At 41.6% G+C, this 26,017-nt stretch overlaps 1 protein-coding gene across 1 annotated transcript in view; it reads right to left on the bottom strand.

Annotated features, from left to right (window-relative positions):
- Positions 1 to 26,017, bottom strand: part of KCNH5 (potassium voltage-gated channel subfamily H member 5) — a 238,882-nt gene that overhangs the window by 180,235 nt on the left and 32,630 nt on the right. Inside the window, exons 5-6 of the mRNA XM_074956404.1 lie at positions 12,215 to 12,330; positions 8,494 to 8,886 (exon numbers count right to left, since the gene is read on the bottom strand). Of these exons, the coding sequence (XP_074812505.1) occupies positions 8,494 to 8,886; positions 12,215 to 12,330 (509 nt within the window). The remainder of the gene's footprint in view (positions 1 to 8,493; positions 8,887 to 12,214; positions 12,331 to 26,017) is intronic.

Here is a 26,017-nt window from a genome sequence, read left to right as displayed (position 1 = left end):
AAGTGAGCAGGAACAGTCAGCATGGATTCACCAAGGGCAAGTCATGCCTGACTAATCTAATTGCCTTCTATGACGAAATAACTAGCTCTGTGGATGAGGGGAAAGCGGTGGACGTGTTGTTCCTTGACTTTAGCAAAGCTTTTGACATCGTCTCCCACAGTATTCTTGCCAGCAAGTTAAAGAAGTATGGGCTGGATGGATGCACTACAAGGTGGGTAGAAAGTTGGCTAGACTGTCAGGCTCAACGGGTAGCGATCAATGGCTCCATGTCTAGTTGGCAGCCGGTATCTAGCGGAGTGCCCCAAGGGTCGGTCCTGGGGCCGGCTTTGTTCAATATCTTCATTAATGATCTGGAGGATGGTGTGGATTGCACCCTCAGCAAGTTTGCGGATGACACTAAATTGGGAGGAGTGGTAGATACGCTGGAGGGTAGGGATAGGATACAGAGGGACCTAGACAAATTGGAGGATTGGGCCAAAAGAAATCTGATGAGGTTCAACGAGGACAAGTGCAGAGTCCTGCACTTAGGACGGAAGAATCCCATGCACCGCTATAGACTAGGGACCAAATGGCTAGGCAGCAGTTCTGCAGAAAAGGACCTCGGAGTTACAGTGGACGAGAAGCTGGATATGAGTCAACAGTGTGCCCTTGTTGCCAAGAAGGCCAATGGCATTTTGGGATGTATAAGTAGGGGCACTGCCAGCAGATCGAGGGATATGATCGTCCCTCTCTATTCGACATTGGTGAGGCCTCATCTGGAGTACTGTGTCCAGTTTTGGGCCCCACACTACAAGAAGGATGTGGAAAAATTGGAGAGAGTCCAGCGAAGGGCAACAAAAATGATTAGGGGTCTGGAACACATGACTTATGAGAAGAGGCTGAGGGAACTGGGATTGTTTAGTCTGCAGAAGAGAAGAATGAGGGGGGATTTGATAGCTGCTTTTAACTACCTGAAAGGTGGATCCAAAGAGGATGGATCTAGACTATTCTCAGTGATAGCAGATGACAGGACAAGGAGTAATGGTCTCAAGTTGCAGTGGGGGAGATTTAGGTTGGATATTAGGAAAAACCTTTGCACTAGGAGGGTGGTGAAGCACTGGAATGCATTACCTAGGGAGGTGGTGGAATCCCCTTCCTTAGAAGTTTTTAAGGTCAGGCTTGACAAAGCCCTGGCTGGGATGATTTAGTTGGGGATTGGTCCTGCTCTGGGCAGGGGGTTGGACTAGATGACCTCCAGAGGTCCCTTCCAACTCTGATATTCTATGATTCTAAGGACCATGTCAAATTACAATGACATCTACCTTTGAAAACAAGGGATATTTTTCTATTTAGCCATTTAATTTTTTTTCCTATGCCATCTTTGGACTCCATTTTGCGTATGAGAACTTTATGCTCCAAATATTGTAAAGTGTACTATTCCCTCCACTTCCTTTTGCATGAAGTAATTTGAATATTACAGATTTGTGCCACTGCAGTCAGTGTTATTTAGGTCTGCATCTGAAAAGGTTCCTTCAGTTGCCTTGATTTCTTCCTGATCCCTCTCCTCCTTATGCCAGAGAGACAAGCAGGCAGGACTCAATGCTTCCCTTGAAAGTATTCCACATGGAATTAGCCCAGTTAGACTCTGTGTTAGTTAGTGTATGTTTCACTGACGGTATGAATTGAAATGACTTCTGTCCCACATCTGTCTCCCAGTAATGTATACAGTACATTAAAAAAAGAAAAAGCCAGATGAGAAGCGTAATTAAAATTCAATATCCTATACTTTAAATCATTGGCTATAAAACTTGAATAGAATCTGACACTACAGACAAATACATTGGAACAAATTCATTCCCGGTGTAATTCAGAAAACTTCAATGGACTTGCATTAGGAATGAGTTTGATCCATTATCACTGTATGGTATGCTTTAAGCAAGACTAAATTTATTCTTGATCATGCTAAGCAAGCCATTGTATTTATTACATTGTATACTTTTCTGCATAGCACAGAGGGAATGTGGTATTCTTCATATATAATAACTTTCAGACTGCATGGAAATGAGAAATTGCCAAGGCTCAGTCTGATCACTTCTGTCATTGTGTTACTCGAGTTTTCAGCATGGTTTAACACTTAGCTTCACTAGTGATTCAATTCTGGGTGGGTTTCAGAGTAGCAACCGTGTTAGTCTCTATCCGCAAAAAGAAAAGGAGTACTTGTGGCACCTTAGAGATGAACAAATTTATTTGAGCATAAGCTTTCATGAGCTGCAGCTCACTTCATCGGATACATTCAGTGGAAAATTCTGGGTGGGGTTTCTGTCAGCCACTTGGAGAAAAACGGAAGTAGCTATCATCAGACTGTATCATTTAGTACCAGTGCTACTTTCTTATTAAGTACGTCAATTCATCTTGCTAGCACATTGAAATTAGATCTCATAAACCCTTCATTTAAGTACTTTCGGAAAGGTAACACTTTTGGTAAGTTATTGTAAATGGTATTACTGATGAACTAATTGAATCAACTTTCAATTTATAACAATTGCTATTTTGGCTAGTAAAATTAATGCATGGAAGTTTCTGCTACCACTATAGCAGATTAAAATTGGTAATAAAAATGATATTACACTGTTAACCTCTCTCTGTCTCAGTGTGATATGTACAGATTCGTGTATTTCATCTAGTCTGGCCGCCATAGAATTTCATCATGACTAAAAAGATAAGGAGGACTTGTGGCACCTTAGAGACTAACCAATTTATCTGAGCATAAGCTTTCGTGAGCTACAGCTCACTTAATCGGATGCATTCAGTGGAAAATACAGTGAGGAGATTTATATACATAGAGAACATGAAACAATGGGTGTTACCATACACACTGTAACGAGAGTGATCACTTAAGGTGAGCTATTACCAGCAGGAGAGCAGGGGGGAATTATCACTACAAAAGGTTTTTTCCTCCCCACTCTTCTGCTGGTAATAGCTCACCTTAAGTGATCACTCTCCTTACAGTGTGTATGGTAACACCCATTGTTTCATGTTCTCTATGTATATAAATCTCCCCACTGTATTTTCCACTGAATGCATCCGATGAAGTGAGCTGTAGCTCACGAAAGCTTATGCTCAAATAAATTGGTTAGTCTCTAAGGTGCCACAAGTCCTCCTTTTCTTTTTGCGAATACAGACTAAACACTGCTGCTACTCTGAAACCTGTCATGACAGAAGCATATCTTCTAGAAAAGCATCCAGTTTTCATGTGAAGAATTTAAAAGATGGAGAATCCACCATGTTCCTTGGTAGTTTGTTCCAATGACCAATCACCCTGCCTGTTAAAAATGTGTGCTTTACAGTAGAACCTCAGAGTTATGAACATCTCGGGAATGGAGGTTGTTTGTAACTCTGAAATGTTTGTAACTCTGAACAAAACGTTATGGTTGTTCTTTCAAAAGTTTACAACTGAACATTGACATAATACAGCTTTGAAACTTTACTATGCAGAAAAAATGCTGCTTTCCCTTTATTTTTTTCGTAGTTTATGTTTAAACACAGTACTGTACTGTATTTGCCTTTTTTTTTTTTTTTGGTCTCTGCTGCTGCTGCCTGATTAAGTACTTCCAGTTCCAAATGAGGTGTGTGGTTGACTGGTCAGTTTGTAACTCTGAGGTTCTACTGAATTTCCAATTTGAACATGTCTGGCTTCAACTTCCAGCCACGGGTTCTTGAACTTTAACGTTAGGTGCAGAGGAATGTGCCTAAAACGAACCATTTGAAAACCCAGGCTGCTATCCAGTTCTACCACCCCACAAATCCACCTCCATATCAAGACTTCCTACCTCACTCTTTACAGTACCAGATGTGTTATTCTAGGGCCATTTTTCTTGCAGAGATGGGCTAAAACTTCCACTTTTTGCTTCATTACTAACCAGAAACCTCACTAATTTAAACCAAAATTCACAGCAATATTAAGAGCACTAATCATTTAGTAAAACTATGAAATCTGTGCGTGAAGGATCCAGCCCTATTTAAACTGATGGGAAAACAATTTGAAGGAGTGTCTTCCACTTTCCAAAGAACTAATTTTTGGATGATTCTATTCTACATGAGTTATACTGCACTCATCACCCTAGTATCTAAGCACCAGTACCCAAGACTCCTCAGTCCTATGCCATTGAGAAGTGGCCTTGAGAGGCCTGACGCCACCATTGGCCAGAGGCTGGCCCTTTGGGATCACATCACCCACCTTAGAGACAAAGACCCCACACATCGAACACTGAAAAAAATCAGATCTGAGGTCAGGAGGGGACACTGCTCAGTCACAGATTGTCAGTGGTTGCATGGTCACCCACAATTAACCTGGCAGCACCAAATCAGTACTCACACTGTGGAGCACTTAGACGCCTGGAATAAAGCCCTACAGTGTGGTCACGGCCATTCAGTGCTATAGACCTCCACGGCGTAAGCATGGTATTGTTGCTGCTGTTGTTGCAGACCTGACATATTTATAAATACCACTGAAGTCAACAGGAGTTTTGCATGAGTAAAAACTTCAGATTCAAGACTTTGTTTAAAAAAAACTGGTCCCAAATCTTCAAACTTTTAGACACCTTCATTTTTACTTTAGTGGTTAACTAGGTGGCCTGATTTTCAAAGCTGTGAACCCAGATTTTCAGAGCTGGGTTAAGATGCTTACACTTCCAAGTCTGAACATTTTAGCCTTTTCTTTTTAAACCGGCTTAAGCTAATAGTGCATCTAATATTTTCCAACTAACTATGACACCTGGCATTTTTCTGATTTCCAACCCTGTGTTATCCTACCCATTTACCTAGCTATGGCAGGTGATCTGCAAAAGAATTATTCAATTCCTCTCCAAGTATTTCTCTTCAACATGTTTTACCATGTTTTCCTACCTCCCTAATACCACTTAAACACATAATGTTCCATCTATCATGTCAATGTAGATTGCTTTCACTGTGTGGTTCTCCCTCTCTCTCTCATTATCCTACCTTTCTCCCTTCCAGTCACATCATCCAAATCCTCTTAAGCTCTTTATAAGATGCCTCTATAACTCTTACTGCGTAAAGCTACACCTCTTCATCTGCATCAAATCGTCCTAATCCTCTCCTCCTACATCTTAGTGTCATAATCCTTTTCCTCCACATTTTACTGCTGTGACTATTTCCACTGAGCAATAAAATGCAGTCATATACACTTACGGCTGAATTCTCAAAAAGTTCTCAGCACTGGCCTAACTCTGTTCCCAGTGAAATCAGTCGTAAAACACCCAGTCTAGCCAACATTCCCTGCTTTTGAACATGATAGCCCAGCATTCTCTTTCCATACATTCCCTCTTTTCAGGTTTCTTGGCATATCCTTCCTATTTCTTTCCTAACTACAGTAACTGAATTATGAAATAGTTAATTATTCACACTGTGGCCTGTAAAAGAAATACTGAGATCCGTATGCTTATATTGCAATAAATTAATTACTGTATAAGAACCTACGGGAACCCTCTGACCATTCATATATGTTAATTACCATTAATTACCCATGGTAGCAATATGCAGTTGAGTATGGAACTGGGAGGGAACTCATTCAATGAGCAGAGATTCATCCTGCTGCTACAGGGGCCTGGAACGGTTGAGGACAGAAGGCAGTAGGCTCCCCCCTCCAAACAAACACAATCCCAAGGGACATCGCCATTTCAGACTGTACAGAAGAACATTCATATATATATATATATAAATGATCAGGGGGTTCCCGTAGGTATATATACACACACACACAAAGATAGATAGATAGATATCATTAGTTTATGGCATAGAATTGAGAGTGTATCTTAAAGTGGACTGTGGGGAGCTAGTAGTCTACATTTTGTTCTCTCTGGGCAAAATTCAGATGTGTGTGCACTGTGCATGCAGGGCTACTGGTCTCAGAGATCCGTATTTTAAAGCTCCTGCCCTTCCCTTCAACTCACTGAGGGTGCACTGTAGGGCGCGAGAGAGGAAAAGCTACAACATGGACCACCACTCTACCACCTGCCTTCATCCCCACCAGAAATGGCCAGTGCATCTGATGAGCCCTGTGGGGAAAAATGGGGGTTGGACTTATGATCTGCAGGGGTCCAACGTAAGAGCATAGCCCAAAATTTCCAGAAGGCAAAGAGAGCCAAGAATTTCCTCCCTCCTTGCTGTGGGATTGGAGGGGAATGTTGGGCCAGGATGCAAGTTGAAGAGCCTGTATAGGACTCTGTAAAGCCTCTTGGGATTAACCCTGCCTTTGGGCCATCCTTCATTGCCAAGCCATGTGCCCAAAATGGAGCAGAAAACTTTTCATAAGTGCTAGGTCAATAGGTGCTGATTCCACAGCAATGACTTCTGATGGGTATACCTTGAGCATTGCTTCAAGATGCAGCTTGTAGCCAAGTTCCTTACCCATTCCTTTCTTTTTTCTTCAGTGCCACAGTGAACAATTTGAAGTCAAGGCACTTTCCAGAAGAAACATCTGTCTTTCTGTTACCTAGTTCCAGGAGGAAATTGAGCCACCTTCTCATCAGACCTATAGTATGTGAAAATATTTCTCACAGCACTTCCAATCTCAGTATCTCAATTTCCTTATCACATCAATATCATTTGGGAGAATTGCTGGTACCAAGCCCAAAAGTTCTCTCTCAGGAAAGCCATCAGTTCAAAAAAGTCAAAGCCAAATGAAGATAAAGCACAAACGACAACCTTTTAGAAAACAAAAAACCTGCAAAAAAGATGTACATTTAAACTGTAATAAATGAAAACACCTGCCATCTCTATCAGAAAAGACTCCGCTGGCATGCAGAGAAAAAGGAAAATTGAGTAGGGGAGAAGAGCTCAGTGCCTTATTACACAGGTGACTTCAAAGGCCCCTAGAGCCTGTTTTTCAGGCACTAGTACTAGATTCCTAATAGCCATCCTTCTTTGAAATGTTCCAGATCTACATGATGAAATTTTATGAAAGAGAAATACAACAAATTGCTCGCTCACTTAACAGGAGTGGAAACTGTCAAATATCTACTTTGTTGGCAGCTTGGTGATAATTGCTCTAGGCCTAGAGTAGCTCACAATCCCCTTTTTGTTAGTGTTTGTTGTTGGTGGGGGGGTTTTTATTATACACACACACAGAGCCAGTAATTTCTTGTATAATCAATGCCCTTTTACAAATATCCGAAGTGAGTTGCTTTCCATGACGCATTAGAGAAAGACGTTAGCAATCTGCAAAACTGCATATAAAGTTTATATGCCGTGATGCATGTCCTGCTCGTTTTCCACATTCAAACACACAAACCTGAACACCCATTATATTTTTGTAAAATTAGGTTCTTGCTAACATGGAACTAGTATTTCTTCTTATGTTAATAAGCTATGGTACATTAACAACCTTGTTAGGATCAGCTTCTTACATTGATTGTCTGTATAACTTGATTCCAGAGAGATAGCCCTCATATGAGGTTGCATTTAAACTGCAAGGATTATTACTTCTATTACATTTTCTATAAATAAAATGGAACAATGTCAAAAGATTATACTGAGTAGAGAGGCAGGGGTGGCATTTAAAAAGAGCTTTGCAAAATCTGTACCAAAAAACCTGCGTTAAGAAATAGGGGTGTGGATTTTTTTAAAGTGAGGCTATATAATTGCAGTGATGAGACTTCTTTAAGGATTAAAAAAAAAAATCACTTGTGCTGTTCAAACAAATGACAGTTCAAATAATAAAAAATGAACAAAGACTTTTTCATCTGTTTAACGTCCGAAGGATACGAGGCCCCAAAGGGAAATTAAAATGAGTTCTGATACCATTATGGCTGCATTTTAATAATGAATTTTGTCTACAGTGTTTCATGTATGCATTATTAGTTGTAGTTATTGCTTGTTTCTCCATTATCTTAGCCTACGAGCTTGATTTTTTTAAAAAAATGTTATTAGGGCTAAAAGTTAACAAGCTTTAATTCAGTGGCCTTTTAAGCTTTTCACTTTTTTCTCAAGTAGTCTCTAAAAATTCAAGATATGGGTCTAATTAAGCCTTTTAAAATGCAGACAATACAGACAGTAGTGGAGTTCATCTCTCAAACAGAAGTTGAAAAAGACGTTGCAAGGAGGAAAGGAAAAACAGCAGGGTATAAATAGCAATTCTGGCCAGGATTTTCAAAACCATTCAGAGGTGGACTGGTCTCTGCTCTCACTGAAGTCACTGGGAGCTTTGCCATTGACTTCAGTGGAAGAAGAGTTAGGTCAACAGTGAACAATTTTTAAAATCCTGCCCCATAACTTTATAAATCACGCACACCATGGATATTCTCTTGTATTGCTTAGCAAGACACTTTCCCTTCCCATACAGGACAACGCTGCTTAGTGAAAAGCCCAAATTTTATCCTCCAATGTTTGCACAGAGTTTCAATTCACTATAGTGAGTATAAATGGGGCCCTAATTGAATTCAGAATTAGAAATAACCCAGGGCAGTCAATTTCATACAGATTGAGATTGCTTACCTCGTCCACATTCTCAAAGGCATTGATGATGTCATAAGGTAAACAGGACAGGAGGTCTATCACAAACCAAGTTTTCAGGTAGTTCATCCTTATGAGTTTGGGATCAGATATAACCTCTCCCCCAGGGCCAACAAAGGTTGTATGAAAGTTTAAAACAATGTCAACCAGAAAAATAACATCCACCACACTGTCCAACACCAGCCAAGCTATGTTGTTCTGTTTCGTTTTGAAGGAGACATTGTAGGGGACCATAATTGCTGTATAGAAGGTTAGAATTAAGATGACCCAGTCCCAGGTGGTCTTAAAAGCACAATAGTGTAAAATAATGTGCGGTGGAGTCTTTGGAGCTTCTTGTTTATACTGAGGAAGAATATCAGACCCAAGCTGGAGAACCTATAAAAGAAAAGAAACACAGATGTTATGGCGTTCAGTTAACATTTGTTATAATGGGTGCCTTCTGAATTTGTGTAATACACAGAATTAAGGAGAGAATGTTTTCGTTATACCCTGAAGGTTCCAAGGCTACCTGTAGTTTCTAAATTATTTAATTGGTTAATCTCATGAGCTCATCAGTGCATAAATCATGTAGGAATGGGTGGAGGTAGCTATTACTCAACGAATGGGAAAAGTGTAAAGCGTAAGGGTAATCTTACAAAAACAAAGATCATTTGCAGATGGACAGAGCGAAAACAAGGCCAACAACTACTGCTCAAAAGTTCAAAGTAAAAGTACTCTGCCAACTAACTGGCATGAGGCCCATCTGAATACAGCTGTGCCAGCTCAGGTCCTGCAGTTAAAAATATGAGATCCCATTCATACCTACAGGTCCTGGAAAGCTTAGCTTTCATATCTGAACTCTATCTGAATCTAAAAAGTAGCCAAAACATTATCCTGCTCAACGATCTACTGGACTGTAGCCTCATTGGCTGACTTCCTTTTAAAGTAAAATACTAGGTTCATAAGATCTGGTCTAACTGCTTGCAATTGTATGACTAGATGGGGTTACAATGTATGCTTCCTTACCTTTCTCTCCAGACTGCACAAAACGTTGTTGCCATTAAAAAGTCAATATTAAGTCATCATTGATGTCATTTTTCATTTGCACAGTCTCATTTCCAACTCACTAATGAAAACACTGAATAGTACTGACCTAGGACATATTTATAAATTCAATACAGTTTCAAAAGTTTGTATTTTCTCAGTATCTTCTGCACACTCACCTTTCTAAAATCTAGAACTGCAAACCTTGTAAAAGAGCCAAAACAATTTATTCTAGCTAGTCTAATTATCACTTATCTCAATCCAACATGAGAAATTAAAGTGGGAAGGAACAAAACAGTGATTACACTGGTTTACTAACTTATTGAGCTGCCAAATGAAAGACCTATATATATTTTGGACCCAACAGCAGATTTAGGATTTTGGATTCCAAATGGGTATTAGGATAGAGTAAATGCATTCAGTCTCCAGGAACCGATTGTACTCCTACATCACTTTCAGTACCCCTTACTGGAGCTAATGTACTATATTCACAGTGGCTGCTACATGGCAAACAGAACTGTCATACTTGTCAAAATATTCAAATCTGGAATGTATTCTTGATTACTAGGGAGTGAGAGAGTCTGAAATAAACAGAACAATATTTAAGTGCATGAATCAAAGTATAAAAGTGTTGCAATTACAAATTTGCAGTTAATTAACGTTTTTCATTCTTCTTTGCAGGAGAGGAAAGGTGTTGCTAAGATTAGGGTGTGAAATCCTGGCTGCATGGAAGTCAATGGCAAAACTCAATGGAAGCAACCAAGCAAGGCTTTTACTCAGAGAAGACAGTGGACAGTGCAGTGTTGTTAACAAAACATTCAAAATCAAGTTCTCCAATCCCTCCTTAAGTCCTTCCATTTACTCTTCGCCCCCTCACTTCGCCTGCCTGTAGCCTTGCTCCCTAGCTCCCCCCAGTTCCTCTGCTGGAGCCTGCTCACTCCCGGCAGCCTCTGTACTTCACTCTGGTGCCCCTGAGCATCCCACTCTCTGCAGCACCCCGCTGCTCTTTATAGGGGAGCCAGCGGATCCCTGCTTGCATGTGCCACCTTAGTAACTAGGGCTGGCTGGCCCCAGATCTCTAGTCTAGCCCTTAAGGGGCCAGCCACTCTGTTACAAATTAAAAGAAAAAAAAAACCACTTTCAAGTTACAAGGTGTGCAACAGCTAATGATGTAACTGTGATCCGATGGACACTACCTTCAATCCCCTCTACTCTTTGTTGCTCTCAATTGTTGAGTCTCATTTCAGATTAAACTGTAACCTCATTAGAGATTAGACCATGTCTCTTTCTGTGCTTTAAATATCCCCATGCTGTGCTTGATGGCATGTGGGAAGCAACAGGTTTGCCTGTGGAAGACCATGAGTTACAAGGATCGTTCCACTTCATGCTGCTCAATTGTACTCTGACTTGTTTTCGTCTGCAAATGACAAACCCTGTTAATAGTATCGAAACGTAGGCAGCATATTCTGCCCTGCATAAGCTGTATCTCATCTGGAGTGGCAAACTTCTTGCCCAGAACCACTGGACACAACCAGGTTCACAGAGCACTGAGAAGTCATTGAGACAGAGAAGCTAGAGATGGGATCACCTCGGCTGTCTCAGTGGCGGACAGTTCATGGGAAAAAACCAGCAGTGAGAAGAGTGGAAAACAGAAGACGATTTCAACTTTGATTTCATTAAAGCAGAACCGTCATTATAAATGTGCACAAAAACTATGAAGAGAAGAGGAAACATTTTATGCTGCCATCAATCTTTAACACTGAACTCAGTGCAAAAGCCCTCTGGCACAGAGAGACTGGGACTGTCATTTTCAGTAGCTCATGTGAGGGGTGCTGAGATGGGCTGGGGGGTGTTGTTAGGCTGGAAGGGGTTAATTTCTGCCATCAACTGGTTCTTTGATCTACAGACAATTCTAGAGCTGGTTGAAGTTGATGGCTCTGGAAAAAAATGGAAAACCCGGAAGGGAGAAATGGGAGATACAGAGTCCCTGTCTTCTGGTCAGCAAATCTTTTTTAACTGGTTAACCTGAAAGCATTCACCTGTTGCATTATTTGCACTGTTAAAGGAAAAGTTTGCAGGCTAACAGTGGTTTGATTTACAGCTTTTAAAGAACAAGATGTGACAAAAATACAGCAGGAAAGACTTTCAAAGCTGGGTGCAACAGATGCATGAACAAAAGCACACGTGCACTCTCTGTGCATGCAAATCGCCATACGGCCAAACAGGGACTCTTGTGGGATAGTACCTTAATCCTCAAGCAGTCCAATTTATTTCATTGGGATTACTTGAGGAGCAAATTACTACTCACTGGGAGTAAAGGTGTCACAATCTGTTCATATGTGAGTGTAAAACTGCATGCAGATGACATAACTGTGCACTCTGAGGTGCGCAATCACCTGATTAATGCACCAAAATGACAGTTACACAAACACGAACAAAGGGCCATGCAGGTAATAGAGGTCTGTGTATTTTTGAAAGGGAACCAGTCGTGCCCCATCCAGAAAAGGTGGCTGTATGTATTTAATATGCTCTTTCACATAAGTAAAAGATGTATTTTGAAATCAATAGCAGGGAAGACTATTCTTTATATTAAAATGTCAGTTAGTAATGATGCCAATTCTTTTATCCATCACCTCCTGTCTTTTAAACAAGGGCAGTCGGGAGTCTGTCTCACACTTACTTCAGCTAATCTTGAGTGTTTGTGCACCACCTCAGCTTTGTTCATTGGCGTTAGCTGCTGCAGAACACTTCGGCTGTTAGTCAATGCTCGTGTCAATCGAGCAAACTTTGTCCAACCTGTGAGGAAGAAGAAAATGTGCAAGTTGGATTTAGTTACAATTCAGCAAGTAGAAACCTCATTCGTGTGGACTGATGTTAGTTTCAGATTTGAATGGTCTCTCTCTCAGTTACTGCTTGCCATGGCATCAGACTCCAGACTTACATCCCCCGCAAAACAGAAAAATACCAATGTGTGCTGTAGGTACCTCTGCTAATCAAGAGTAAAAATGAGTAAAACTAACACACTTTGGCATTTTCTTTCTTTTGTGTTTTTGAGAGACGGTTTATGCTGCAGGTGAAGTTATTCTGGTGTTGGAGCCAAATTCCAAGGCCACTGGAGTCAACAGAAAGACTCCCAAGGATTTCCGTAGTCTTTGCATCAAGCCCGTCTTGAGTACTGCTGCTGTAATCCGGAGAACTCTGCCAGGGGCCTGATCCGAAGCCCAGTGGACCCAATGGACAGACTCCCAGTGATTTATGGACTTTGGATCAGGCCCTACGTACCTAAAGTTGTCCCTTCCTTTACCCACCTCCCACCCCCCAAAAAAGATCCAACGCCAAAAATAAAACTATAGAAACAAAACAAAAAAAAATACAAATTGAAATTAAAGGCATGTTGATATCAATGCTGCTGGGTGAAAATTCATACAGGTCTCAAGAAGTCACTTAAAAATAGATTGAGGGCTACATTGTAAAACACAGTTAAGAAATGAATTTAGTTGTTAAACTAATGATAAAGAGCTACCTTAAAGGCGGCTTGGGAGCCACCCATTGGGCTGCCACCGGCGAACCCGCTTTCATAATTCAGCGTGGAGCAGTCTTTGCTTTATCACTGATAGCAACACAAACTGGGAGCTGCGGCACTATGCATTCCCAACCAAACAAATGCCAGTATGTTAAGAGTGGTCACATATGTGTAAATGGATGAGAAGGAAAAGGGAGAAAAGAGAGGCAATGAAAATCCAAGGCCCTTAAGCAGGATAGCATCCAAGCTTTGGCCATAATGAAAATGAAGATCTTTTCCTCGGATGCTGGTGGGAAGGAAACACTCTGGAGCTACAATCAAATAGATTTAATTATTTTTTTAAAAAAGCCTTGCTTTAATGTATGCATTTTTGTATTGTGTATACAAGTACATATATGTGATGCGAAAGTCACTTCCTTGCCAAATTTCAAGTCCCTGCTCCAAAGCACAGCGGCAGTACAGCTTCTCAAATTAAAAGGTCAACAGATTTTTTTTTTTAACATGGCAAAACAACGTATTTGTCCCTGACCTCATCCTCAACAACAGCTGAACTAATTTAGCTAAAACTTCCCCACAAATTCCAACCTGATGGAGATGCTCTGCATGGAAAATTTCATCCCAAACCATTGCAAGTTGGCAAAGTTCTAAGCAACTGAAAACAAAGTCTTATAATGGGAAGAGTCAGGCAACCATAATGACAGGCAGCGCTACCAATTCTGCCTATAATATAGTAGTAAGTATTCTATGACATATATACAACAACTGAAAACAGGGTCTTATAATGGGAATTGTCCAGCAACCTTAATAAGAGGCAATACTATTTGCCCCCACCTATAATACAATATATATTTTAGTAGTGTGTTTTAAAAAATTATCGTTATTAAAGCTACATATCCCTTCCTCTTACTTAGTCACTATCAGTCCAACTCTAACGGTCTTCGAGAGGGCCACAAAAACAACCTAAAGGGCTTTTCTATAAATAAAAAACATCAGACCTTTAAAGTCCTTTATCACAGGAGCTTCCAGGACTAGAAGGAAGTGCTGGATCCTGTTGTAAAACCAGAAATCTCCCCATTTGCAGTAGGACAGAAGCCCAATTTCTAGCCGTGCAAGAGGTGAAATAAAGGGTCAAATGCTTTCTCTGTACAGAAAAGCAGTTGAAGGTGAAAGATTTAATCTTGCCTAACATGGGAACTGGGCAGGTGTAGTATGGGGGAATTCCACATTTGGGAAAGGAAGAGGGAAACATTTCTATGTTATGCTGATTCGTATTTTTAAATAGCAATTGTTTGAAGCCACTCAGGGATTTGGAATGTTAGGAGAGCCCCCCTGATTAGTGGCCCAAAAGCATGCGGGATTGTCAAAGGTGCTTTACTTGTATATCGCTAAGTCGAAACTGCAGTGTAAAAGTGCATAGCATCCCTGAACGTTTTTTGTTTAATAATCCAACTATAAGCCTGAATTGTGAATTGCCAGTAACATGGTATGTTCTCTTTCTTTTCAGTAATTGTTGATATTCACTTAGGAACATGTACTCCGCTCTGTTACACAATGTCAAAACAGATTTCACTGTTCTGAATATGAACTAATAATTTCTAGAGCAAAAATCTTCCATTTTCTTTTGTTTTTAATTGCCCTACAGAATTGGCAGGAAAGAGGGACAAGGAAGAAGTAAATAAAAAATGTCAGAAAAGCTTTATCTTTCTTAACCAGTGATTTCAGAGAGCAGCTGGGCACATTAGTGGAATTATGACAACTCTATGCCGATGTTTCACATAATTCTTAGAGGCCACGATACACCACACGGATTCCATTCAGTACTTTCCAGTCACGCCACAAGAACCACAGACAAAGAGCAACTCTGTTCAGTGGTGGGATCACCCACCTGCATACAACTGTCAATATAGGGCTATATGGACACACTTATGTGGAACTTCCACTGGTATCAGTGGGAGTACACAGAGGCCAAGATTTAGTCTTTAGTCTGTAAGCGTTTCCTACAACCCAGAGATTATAGGAACAGGAAGGTCATCAGTGAAGCCAAACTGCTACTGCCAAATATCTGGACTCCATCCAGGATTCCTTCATTTGTCAGATTTATATCAGCTTAGTCAGATAGACAGAACTTTCTAACGGCAGATGGTCACTGAGTCAAGATTTACTTTGTTCCCTGAAGTTTAGGTCATTAATCTGCCTAGTGATTAGATGAGGATATTTTTGTTTGGTACTGTAGATGATAGGGAATGCCCCGCAAGTCCTTTTTTCATGTCTCTTCACATAGCACCTTCAATACTATGATGAATTGCTGGTGGTCTTCATTTAAGAGAAATTTGGATTTAAAAATACCTCTTCTGTTGCAATCAGAAACCTGGTGAGAAATGCCTAACAAATCCATGGATAAGAAAATCATCTGTTCTGTGCTCTGTATCCACCATGAATAGGTGATGACTAGGGCAAGCCTCTGGGGAAGACACAAAAAGGGGTTGAACGAGTATATAAGACCAACTCAATAACAGTGCACTTTTAGCTCTAGGAGAAAAGGCAGGAAAAATATAGCTTTTAAAATAAATTCATCTTGGCAAGTTTATCCAATGACACATGAAAGCCATCAACCAAATTTTGATTCATAGATCTGGAGGCCAGATGGGACCATTGTGATCAACTAGCTTGACCTCCTTCATGACACAGACCATAGAATTTCACCCAGTGCTTCCTGCAGCAAAGCCCATAACTGCTTGTTGCACTAAAAGCCAATCTTTTAAAAAAATCCAATCCTGATTTAAGTTCTCAAATTCTGCACTGACTTCCACCTTGTAAAGTTCTATTGGAGCCAATGGGTTTGCTCGGGAAGGAAAGCGGTATATAATATGGCCTCAAGTGACCCTACAATAAATCAACATTAGGTCCAGCATACTGTTTTCATCTAATCTAATCTATCTGGCTATGATGTTACTGAATAAACACCAAGCTCATATATGCAACCCAATAAAGACACAGCAACTGCAAGGTACTGGGGTCTGAGTGGGAAGACGAGAATTAATGCAGGCTGTCTTGTTCTCCTTTTGCATCTTAAATAATCATTACAGGATACACAACAGTATTTCTTGATGCTGTTGTAGACTAGCTAAATGCAAAATTATATTTAAAAGTTGTGTGTGTGTTTAAATATGCAAGACACTATTTACATGACTGGCTAGTGCTGTCAATGATCTTTCAAATGTCACCCAATTTATTCCTTCTCTTTCCTGCTTCTTTATAGCAGAGACTTAAAAAGAATGATTATTTTATCATGTATGTGAGTGACCTCCAGTCCTAGCAGTTACTCTCACTGTGGGAGGAGTGCAGAAGCTGCACAGATTGCGGACGTAACACAAAGAAAGAATGCTGTGTGGGAAAAAGAAAAGTCTGTGTCCTGCTCGCACAGCTCCATCTGAAAAGCCTGATGTTGAGTTAACCCATTCAAATTGCTAGAACATAGGAAATACTAGACTAGACCAGACCTGAAGCTGATCCTGTCTCCAACAGTGGCCAATATCAGAGTGCTTCAGAAGAAGATGAAAAAAAGCCAGAAAACAATTTGGGGGATAACCTGCCAATAAGAAAAGCTTTTTTCTTAAATTAGTTTCTGGTTCATGCACTGTGTGATGCTGTATGATTAAAGATGACCATTTATGTCATTGATATTACCACTGTTATACAATTGCAACAAATCTTGCACAAAGTGTACCATGTAAGGTGTCAATGGAAAAGTTATAATCTATCAAGTGGGATTATCCTCATTATATCCATGCATCATCTTTGTATCTGAAGTTATTAATATTAGCTATGTATTTGTATCTCCAACATGTGTTTTGTTCATGGGTGACAGTCTCCAGATAGATTTGCATCATGGCTAGACAGCTATGTGTTGATGGCCCATTAAGGATACTCCACTCTCACAATGGGCCATCGAAGAAACTCATCCCGTCCAGTTACCTCTTCCTGTGGATACCTCATCCAGTGAGGAACCAATGGCTACGCCCTGTGATTCAGCAAAACATATAGGGGCATGTGATATGCTCATGTGACCCTCTACTCCATCTTGGGCCAGTAACTTTCCATACACAGGGGCTTTGGGCTTTGTTTGGGACAGTAAATTTCCATGCACACAGCAAAAGACCTCTGAGGCAACTCCATTTTGCCTCTATCCTGCTCTAATTCTCTGGACTGTGGACTTACAACTAAAAAGGAGCATCTTGAACTATGGATTGAGGATCTTCCAAAGTTACCAGAGAGACTTTACAAGCCAGCAGTCTATTCCATCACTGCTACAAACCTGATATAAGGACTTTGCAATCATTTGCATGTATATGATCTATTAACCATTTATAAGTCTCTTCTTTCCTTTTATTAAGAATGTTTTAGTTAGTTTACTAAGGATTGGCTGACTGTGTGATATTTGGGTAAGATGAGAGATACATATTGATCCTTTGTAATTAGTAAGAACCTCACATAGGGCGAACTGGGTTTTCAATAACCTCTCACTATATTAGATTTGGTTATCTGGATCAGAGTCAAGGGCTGGAATGGCTAAAAGGGACTTGTTATTAACCAGTGTGGTGCTATAGACGTTCTTTGTTACTGACTTGCTGAACCTAAATATAGAATCAACCACTGTCTACCCTGTTTCTTGCAGTCTGCCCGGAGGTGGCACTCTCAGTGTGGTCCACCCCAGGCACCCAGTCACACACTGAAACATGAGAATTTACATCCCTGTTTTTAAAATATCTTCCATAATCTGAGAATGTTCTCATTATCCATAGAAATCTTCTATCCTTAAATTCAGGAGTCCATTGAAACCTTCCTCAATCCTGCCTGTAAACTCGGACTGAGACTTCTGCACGTCCAGGAAGTCAAAGGTAAAATCACATAGGGCTAGAAGGGACCGCAGGCGTCATCTAGTCTAACCTCCTGCAAGATGCAGGATGTGTGTCTAAACCATCCGAGACAGATGACTACCCAGCCTCCTTTTGAAAACCTCCAGTGAAGAAGCTTCTATGACCTCCCTAGGCAGGCTGCTCCATTATCCTACTGTCCTAATCAGTGCCAAGTAGAGCAGTACTATCACCTCCCGTGACTTGCATGCTAAGCCTCTGTGAATGCAACCCAAAATTGCATTTGCCTTGCCTGCGATAGCAGCACATTGACGACTCAGGTAGTTGTGTGTGTTCAACAGCTCCAAACTAATATAAGCCGTAGGGCCAAAATGCCGATAGGCATGAAAGAAAGATTCAGAAGAGGAATGACAAGAACTCGTCTTTCTCCCTTTCCCACCTGTGGTGCATGCTACTGCAGCTGAACTCTCGTTTTCCACGCTACACTTTTCCTCTGCCGTTTTCTTCATAATTTTATATTTTACCAAAAAGGATTCTCTGCACCTCTTGTTCTAATTAGAGTTGTTATTGGGAAGGGTCTGAGGGAGAAAGCGATGTCCTCTCATCTTTGGGCTGTATGTTAGAGTCACAGTACCAAGGTGCCACAATCTGGGTCCTGCATGTTGCCAGAGATGAGTTCGTGTTGTACCGGAGACGTGCTGGGGCAAAGGTTTCTCGGAGAGGAGAAATACGGTAACAAATTTATCTTTGTTTAAAAAGAATTTTTTTCCAGTGTTTATTTTAAATGTGAGCTGCGATAACACAAGGGGAAGCTGGCAGTGCTGCACTTAGCCTAGAGCTTGAGGGAGCACAGGAACATGGAGCTGCCATGTACGCTCATCTACTGAACCAGACACTGAGACTGAAAGTCTTCTGGCCCCGGGGAAAAAGCTTTTGCAGATGGGACCGTGTTCATTCAACCCCTCCCTAAATGAATGAGCTGATTCAGAAATAACTTCTTGTGTGGTGCCTTGGCACGACACGATATTTCCAGCTTTCCTATTCTTTAGTCCAAACAACACAGGTAAAGTATGGTGCCTTGCCTAGAATGAATATATTATTAGATAAGATTTGGTCCTATAGCCTTTACACCAGTGGTGGGCAACCTGCAGCCAGACCGTTTGTTTACATTTGCACGGCTGCCCGCAGCTCCCAGTGGCCGTGGGTCACCATTTCCAGCCGATGAGAGCTGCAGGAAGCAGCGATCAGCATGTTCCTGTGGCCCACGCCGCTTCCCGCAGCTCCCAATGGCCGGGAATGGTGAACCACAGCCACTGGGAGCTGCGGGCAGCCGTGCAAATGAAAAAAATTTTACCCTGACGGGCTGCAGGTTGCCCACCACTGCTTTACACAGTCAAAACACCCTAACAACTTTAACGGAGCCATGATTATCCCCAAGGAAAACCTGTTCATTCTCGTGCCTGCCTTTCTACTGGATGGATACTAGTCTAATAGTGTGGCTATGCTGATGCAGCTTTCCTCTCCAGGTGCTCAATCACCTGGCTTTACACTGGACAGCTGGAATGGGAACAAATCTGTTACTACCTGCTCTTGTTATAGCTGTACTCCACTTTCTTGCTTAGAGCTTACTTTGCGCACTATGAAGTTCCACTGACTTTGGTTTTAGCACACTCTGGAGGAGATTTCACAACCCCTCTTCAGAGCCCCACGTTATTTTACTATTAGTACAGGCTGGTGATCAATTAATGATATAAATGCTTTTGTTCCTTTCTGATGTAAAGCTGCCCCTTTGTGTTCGGGGCCAGTCAGTCAGAATAGAGGCACTGAGCTGTAGTGCAGCCTTAAGAAGCTGTGGCAACACACAACACAGGAAATGGACCAGCAGAAAAATTGTCAAAAGAAGGAGTGACACCTGGGGTCCTTTCCAAGAACGCTTCTTCTGATTCGGGACATTTTAAATGGAAGCATGTAGCTTCCCTTAAAGAAGTAGTTGTTAGGGCTTTGCTCAATAAAATCATCTCTTCCTAATTATTACCTGCAGCCAGATCCTTAGCAGACCCCAAGAACCTGGGGCTGGGTGGGGGCTGGGTAGGTACCCTGCATAAGTAAAAGCAGCCTGGAGGCTCTTTAACCTGGTGAATTCTCTATCACTAACCATTTTTAAATCAAGATTGGATGTTTCTCTAAAAGGTCTGGTCTAGGAATTATTTTGGGGAAGTCCTGTGGGCCATGTTATATAGGTGGTCAGACTAGATTATCACAATGGTCAATTTTGCCTTGGAATCTAGGAATTTAACCTACATCCCCGCCCATAGCCCCAACAGGCAATGTCTAGCAGCTGCTCCCCATGGACCCTATCCCTAGGAACATATGGTATGCCAGGGCCGGGTGGCATACAGTCGCTAGGTCAGTTCTACACCACTGACTATTTTCCTTCCACGAGGGGAATCCCTAGCTAGCCCATTCAGCCAGCTTTCCAGCACCATGCTGCTGCAGTATGTTGCTAATACCTTGGCAGCCATAAAATGATCTGTCCACCACACTAACCAATAATGGTCAAACCGTGATACTTAAAGGTTAGGAACTTGGATATTTTGACACCTAACTAAAGTGGTCTGATTTTCAGAGGTGCTGACCACCAGGATCTCTGTGACTGTGAACCCACTGCTCCCGTCCACTTTGCTTCACACTGTTCAAAGACCTTCTCTTGTGCAGTTATTTACAGCATTTCACTCCACCTGCACCTTCTCCATACTAGGGCAGTCACACAGTATGCACAATGTCATTCAGTGCTACCACCCCTTCACCAAAGTAGGGGGTGTCTCCTCCCAGGGCTCTCCCTTTTGTCAGGCCCTACTAGCCTTGTCTGTCTGTCTGCATCTGTGTCCCTCTCCTGCTTCTCTCTCTCTCTCTGCACTTCCTTCCCAAGCTCTTTTATCCTGTCTCCTTGTTAATAGGACTGCTGGTAATAAGTCCGGGTTATCTTTAGCCTATGAGACTATTTCCTTGTCTTTTTTTCACTCCTCCTTTGCCAGTCGGGATACTTCCCCTTTCTTTATCTTCTCTCTGGCTTGTGTCCTCCTGTCTAATATTTTCCAGCCCTTCTATACTTAATGGCTTTTTTCCCCCTGGGTTTCATTCCATTCCTCCAGGGTTCCAGATGCCCCTTTGCTTTCCTAATAGGAAAGGGTTCCAGTCTGTGCCTAATATGAAGGGGTGGAGCAACCCATCCACTACCCCACCCCATTTCCCTTTGAACTTCCCTCAAACTTCCAGGGGTACCTGTGCCACAGGGCAGAGCTTCTTATTCACTCATATATGCATACGAGCCACACCCTTGCTCCAGGAAGTTCCACCAACTCCCACCTGATTAGTGAATAGGCAGAGGCAGTGTCCACCAGCCCCCTTTGATAGCTTCTCCCCAACACTACAGGAACAGTTGGTAGCTTCCTTCTTTCTCCCTGCGGGGAGTCCCAGTCCAACCACAGAAGTCTGTAAACCTTCACTCCATGTATGGGCGGTCTCTTTTTACACATTCCTGCTGCCCACACTGGTAATACACAACAGTCAAGACCCCGTCGATGTTGCTCTGGGCTCCTCCCTCTTCTTCTCAGTGCTCTTTCTGGATGTAGGTTCTCTGGTCTTCCTCCCCAGATCTGGCCACTTAAGCTGCAAGCTGCCAACTCCCCCCACCCCCCGGGAATGTCCGGCACTGCAAACTCTTCTTTTAGTTTAATTGCCACGTCTAGGGTAACAGATTGATGCCATCTGACCCATATGTGGTTATCCACCAGCAGAGGAACTGTTCAAGAATAACAGCGTCTGTAATGTCCACACCTTGGATGTCCAGCCTCAGCCGAGTGGCCTAGTCTGTCGGTTTTGGGGCAAATGCCTGAGGCCGTAATCCCCCAATCCATCCATCTTGCAATTCAACATTTTTACTGAGACTTGCCCATCGAAAGGCCCACCTAGTCTAGGCTGGCCACATTAACCATTTTGCAATCTCTTGTCAGCTCCTCACTGAGAGCCACATAGGCCTCCTGAGCATCTCCTGTGCTAGCCATGGCGCCCAGTTTCCCTATTCCATCCTGCCCCCAAAGCCACTCTCTCCAATATGACCACAAAGGGCATCAGGGTCGTCTGCGGGGCCCATCTTGCAGGGGCCTAGACCCGCGCCCGATTGCCAAGCCCCACTGCAGGACTCACCACACTTTGTAGTAGTTGTTGCTGCACCTGGGCTTACTCCCTTATAAACTCCTGCAGGGGTTTTGGTTGTTGCTGAGCCTGCCAGGCAAGCAAGAAGATCTCCCTTCAAATGGCGGGACTGTTAGAAGTTCCGCAAGGTCTTCTGCACTTGTTTCTGCTGTTCGACCAGCATTGGAAAATCTCCTCCATCGCCCAGTCTGCCAAACATTTACACCAGTTCCACCATCACCTTCTTTATCTGCAAGGATAAAGGAAGGATCCGCCAAGTCTGACAGGGGTACCACTGCTCCCGACCTCTTTGCTTCGCTCAGAGACCTCTGTTCATATAGGTACCATCATGCAGTTTGTTTGCAGTATTTCACTCCTCCACCTTCTACATACGAGTGCAGTCACAGTATTTAGAATGTTAACCAGTTTTGTTACTCCTTCTCCAAAGTGGGGGGAAAGAAAAGAGGTCTTCTTCCAAAGTGCTCCTTTTCGTCAGGCCCTACTCGCCCATCTGTCTGTCCGGCCGTCCACGCACTCTCTCACTCCCCCCTCCCACCCTGCACTTCCTTCCTGTGCTCTTTTATCCTGTCTCCTTGTAAACAAGCTAATGAGCTCATTAGCTTTCCAGCCCCAATCCAATCTAGAAATCATGAATTCCTCTCCTTAATCAGGCCCTCCCTGAGGGTCTAACTGGTTAAAGAGCGACCAGCGTGCTGGTTCGGTGGCTGATCCCGGTACTCTGTCACACTCTCCTATTAACTTCAGTGGGAATTGGAGGTGCTCAGCATCACCGGGTATCTGTTACAGTTTATTGAGAAGCAAAAGTATGGATTTAGGGCCCAGATCCTCAAAAGGCATTTAGGCACCTAGCTCCTACTGAAATCAGTGGAAGTTAAGCACCTAAATACTACTGAGGATCTGAATACAGGACTTTGGAATTGCCTTATTTGAAAATGGAGGCCGTAATTGATATTATAGTTGTTATAAGCCACATATATGAATAAGGGAATATGAAGAGTTTAAAAGTCTCAGGGAAATATTATATTATTAGCATATTTGCTTTGCTGAAAATCAAGACATGACTCGTTTTCCTTAAGAAAACATTAATGTATTTCTACTGGGTTGCAATTAACCTCTTTGTCAGGGCTTGTCTGATCTTAAAAGTAAAGGAAATAAAGAAGGCATTTAAATCAATGCCTCACAGTAGTATCCAAGATCTTAATCCACAGCAAAAATGCTAAGGTTAACAATGATATTCTCTGAAAAAAAGACTATCAAAGGGTAATTACAGCAATTCTAATGTTGATTCCTGCCCATAGGAGCGCACCACCTTTGGACATGAAAAGGCCTTTTTTTCCCCCCATCTTCTAATAAAGCATGAAATGGTTAATATACAACACCACTTTAAACCATCTATATTCTATGGCAAACAAACCAAAGCAGAGAGCTAGCAATTTTTGGAGTCAGGCAGTTTGGAAATATAAAATGAGAAAGATATATCAGCTTCTAACATCAGTAATGAGAATATACAATTCTAAAACATTTATGGACTTTCAGCCATTCAGATTATTACATCAGCTAAATGTTTGTTCCTTATTATGGATAAAGGGTAGCTGGTGAAATGGACTATTTTCTATGATAAATTTTTCCACTATAATGTAGCTTTACCAGGGATAGAGGTGAATGGATATAAAAATAAACAAACAAGCAGAAAATAATGGGCCAGATCGTAAGACATTTGCAGGCATTAAGTAGTGCCTTACTCGACAAGCAGGCCCACTGAAGTCAAGGAGACCACTGAAGGAGCAAGGTGTTACTCAATGTGCACAAAAGTATCCCATCTACCTCAGTAGTATTAGGCCAAATTCATTGACTTCAAAATTCCATGTAGTCCCTTGTTTTATAATCTGCTGCAATGCTAGGATACATTTAAATGCGTGACTTCTGTTTTTGCACAACTATTTTTGCATGCACCATTGATTGCATACTAACAAGTGGGCACACACCTATTTTGCGCTCACATCCAGCCACTGGTCAGCTCAAAATGGGTGCATAATCACTGGGTGAGCTTGGGCAAGTCACTTTACCCCTCTGTGCTTCAGTTTCCCTATCTGTAAAATGGGGATAATGATACTGCTCTCCTTTGCAAAGTGCTTTGAGATCTACTGATGAAAAGTGCTATATAAGAGCTAGGTATTTTCATATTATATGTATTTTCTGCCTTTCCTCTAGCTTAACTGTGATTCCATATTGTGCAAACACATTCAAATGCAGAACATTCCATATTTATCTTGCTGTTCATTTTTTCTTAACAAGTTTCATGACTCTGCTGCTGACAGGAATTTTTAGATTTAACTTTAATAATAAATGCAGCTATTTGACCTGAGCTGCAAGTACAAAAAAATGCATTAAAAACCTGGATACCCAAAACTATATTCATTATTTCATATATTGCTTAGGAGCTGTTGGTTTTATATGTAGAAAATGTACCCATTTAAACAAACAACGTTACTCTTTTACATCAATTTTTATTTTAATTGTACCTCTCAGTGGGTTAGATTTTCTTTCAATGGGATTATTCTCTCATTAAACATTAACTGCAAGAGATTTATAGACTGTTGATGTGGTTTTGGGTTGTGTACGGAACAGGACTTTTTAATCAGGAAAATTCCTTTAAGTGGCATTTTCAGATTTTTTTTTTTAAGTGAATTTAGTTTTTGTGAAAGGCACTAGTAGACAGCCCTGAAAACTTAAGCCACCTGTTTATCAACAGAACAGGTATAGGACTGGCAACAGCAAAGCAAACTTATGTCCAAAATTCAGGCCTAGAGGAATCACTTCTAGGAGTCAGATAATGGCTAAGCCTCCATCCCTGCTCGGAGTGCCAACAGTGGTGCCAGCTGCAATGATGATTTTTGTGATGTGAACATTTGCCCACTAGAAACTGGACTGAAGCCATCAAATCCAAAGAAATGCTTTTTGGCAACCTATCAATCTGGGACACACCGAAGCCGATGACACTGAAGGGTAAGGTTCCATATCCTAGCACCTATCTCCTGAGTCACTGTCTAATTGTTATTATTTTAAAGACTATTTGCTTGTGCTTTGCAGGAGTGAGATATATTATAGCTCTAGGATACGGCAATACACTTACCGATCCTGCAGAATACATTGGTATGGCAGGATTAGTACATAATGGCATTGATATTTTATTGCTGTTGAATTTTTCATCTTAAATGAAATAGGCATCTTAAATAATAGACTACTCAAATACGCCATTCATAGTTACAGTGGGCATGTGTTTTACTTATGTATTATGTACTTCATAGACCTGGTAGACTCTCGAAACAAAAAAGTCTTTTAAAAAAAAAAGCCCTTTCAATGACAAATTCTAGTACTTTAAAGCAGTATTTTACCATAGTGCTTTTCATAAATGCTTCTAAATTTCCCAGTAAATTGTAATTTATATATCTATCAAGCCCATAATTCAAAACTAAAATGCTCTGAGAGCTTGTGAGCATACAGCGATGTTATCTGCAAGAAAAATGAATTATGCATATCCTATAGCACTACATCTGACAAAGCAGTTCTGTAATTCCAGTGCAGTGGGACAATACAGACTCATTCATTTGAGATACAAAAGATTATGCGACAGTGCTGGGGGGTTTTCTCCCACATGCTCATAGAATCATAGAATATTAGGGTTGGAAGAGACCTCTGGAGGTCATCTACTCCAATCCTCTGCTCAAAGCAGGTCCAACACCCACTAAATCATCCCAACCAGGGCTTTGTCAAGCCAGGCCTTAAAACCTCTAAGGATGCAGATTCCACCACCTCCCTAGGTAACGCATTCCAGTGCTTCACCCTCCTAGTGAAATAGTGTTTCCTAATA

The sequence above is a fragment of the Natator depressus genome, chromosome 6 (genome assembly GCF_965152275.1).
Source record: "Natator depressus isolate rNatDep1 chromosome 6, rNatDep2.hap1, whole genome shotgun sequence".
NCBI classification, from domain to species: Eukaryota; Metazoa; Chordata; order Testudines; family Cheloniidae; genus Natator; species Natator depressus.
The sequence above is the reverse complement of the archived record's forward strand: the minus strand, read 5'-3'. Positions and strand labels throughout refer to the sequence as shown.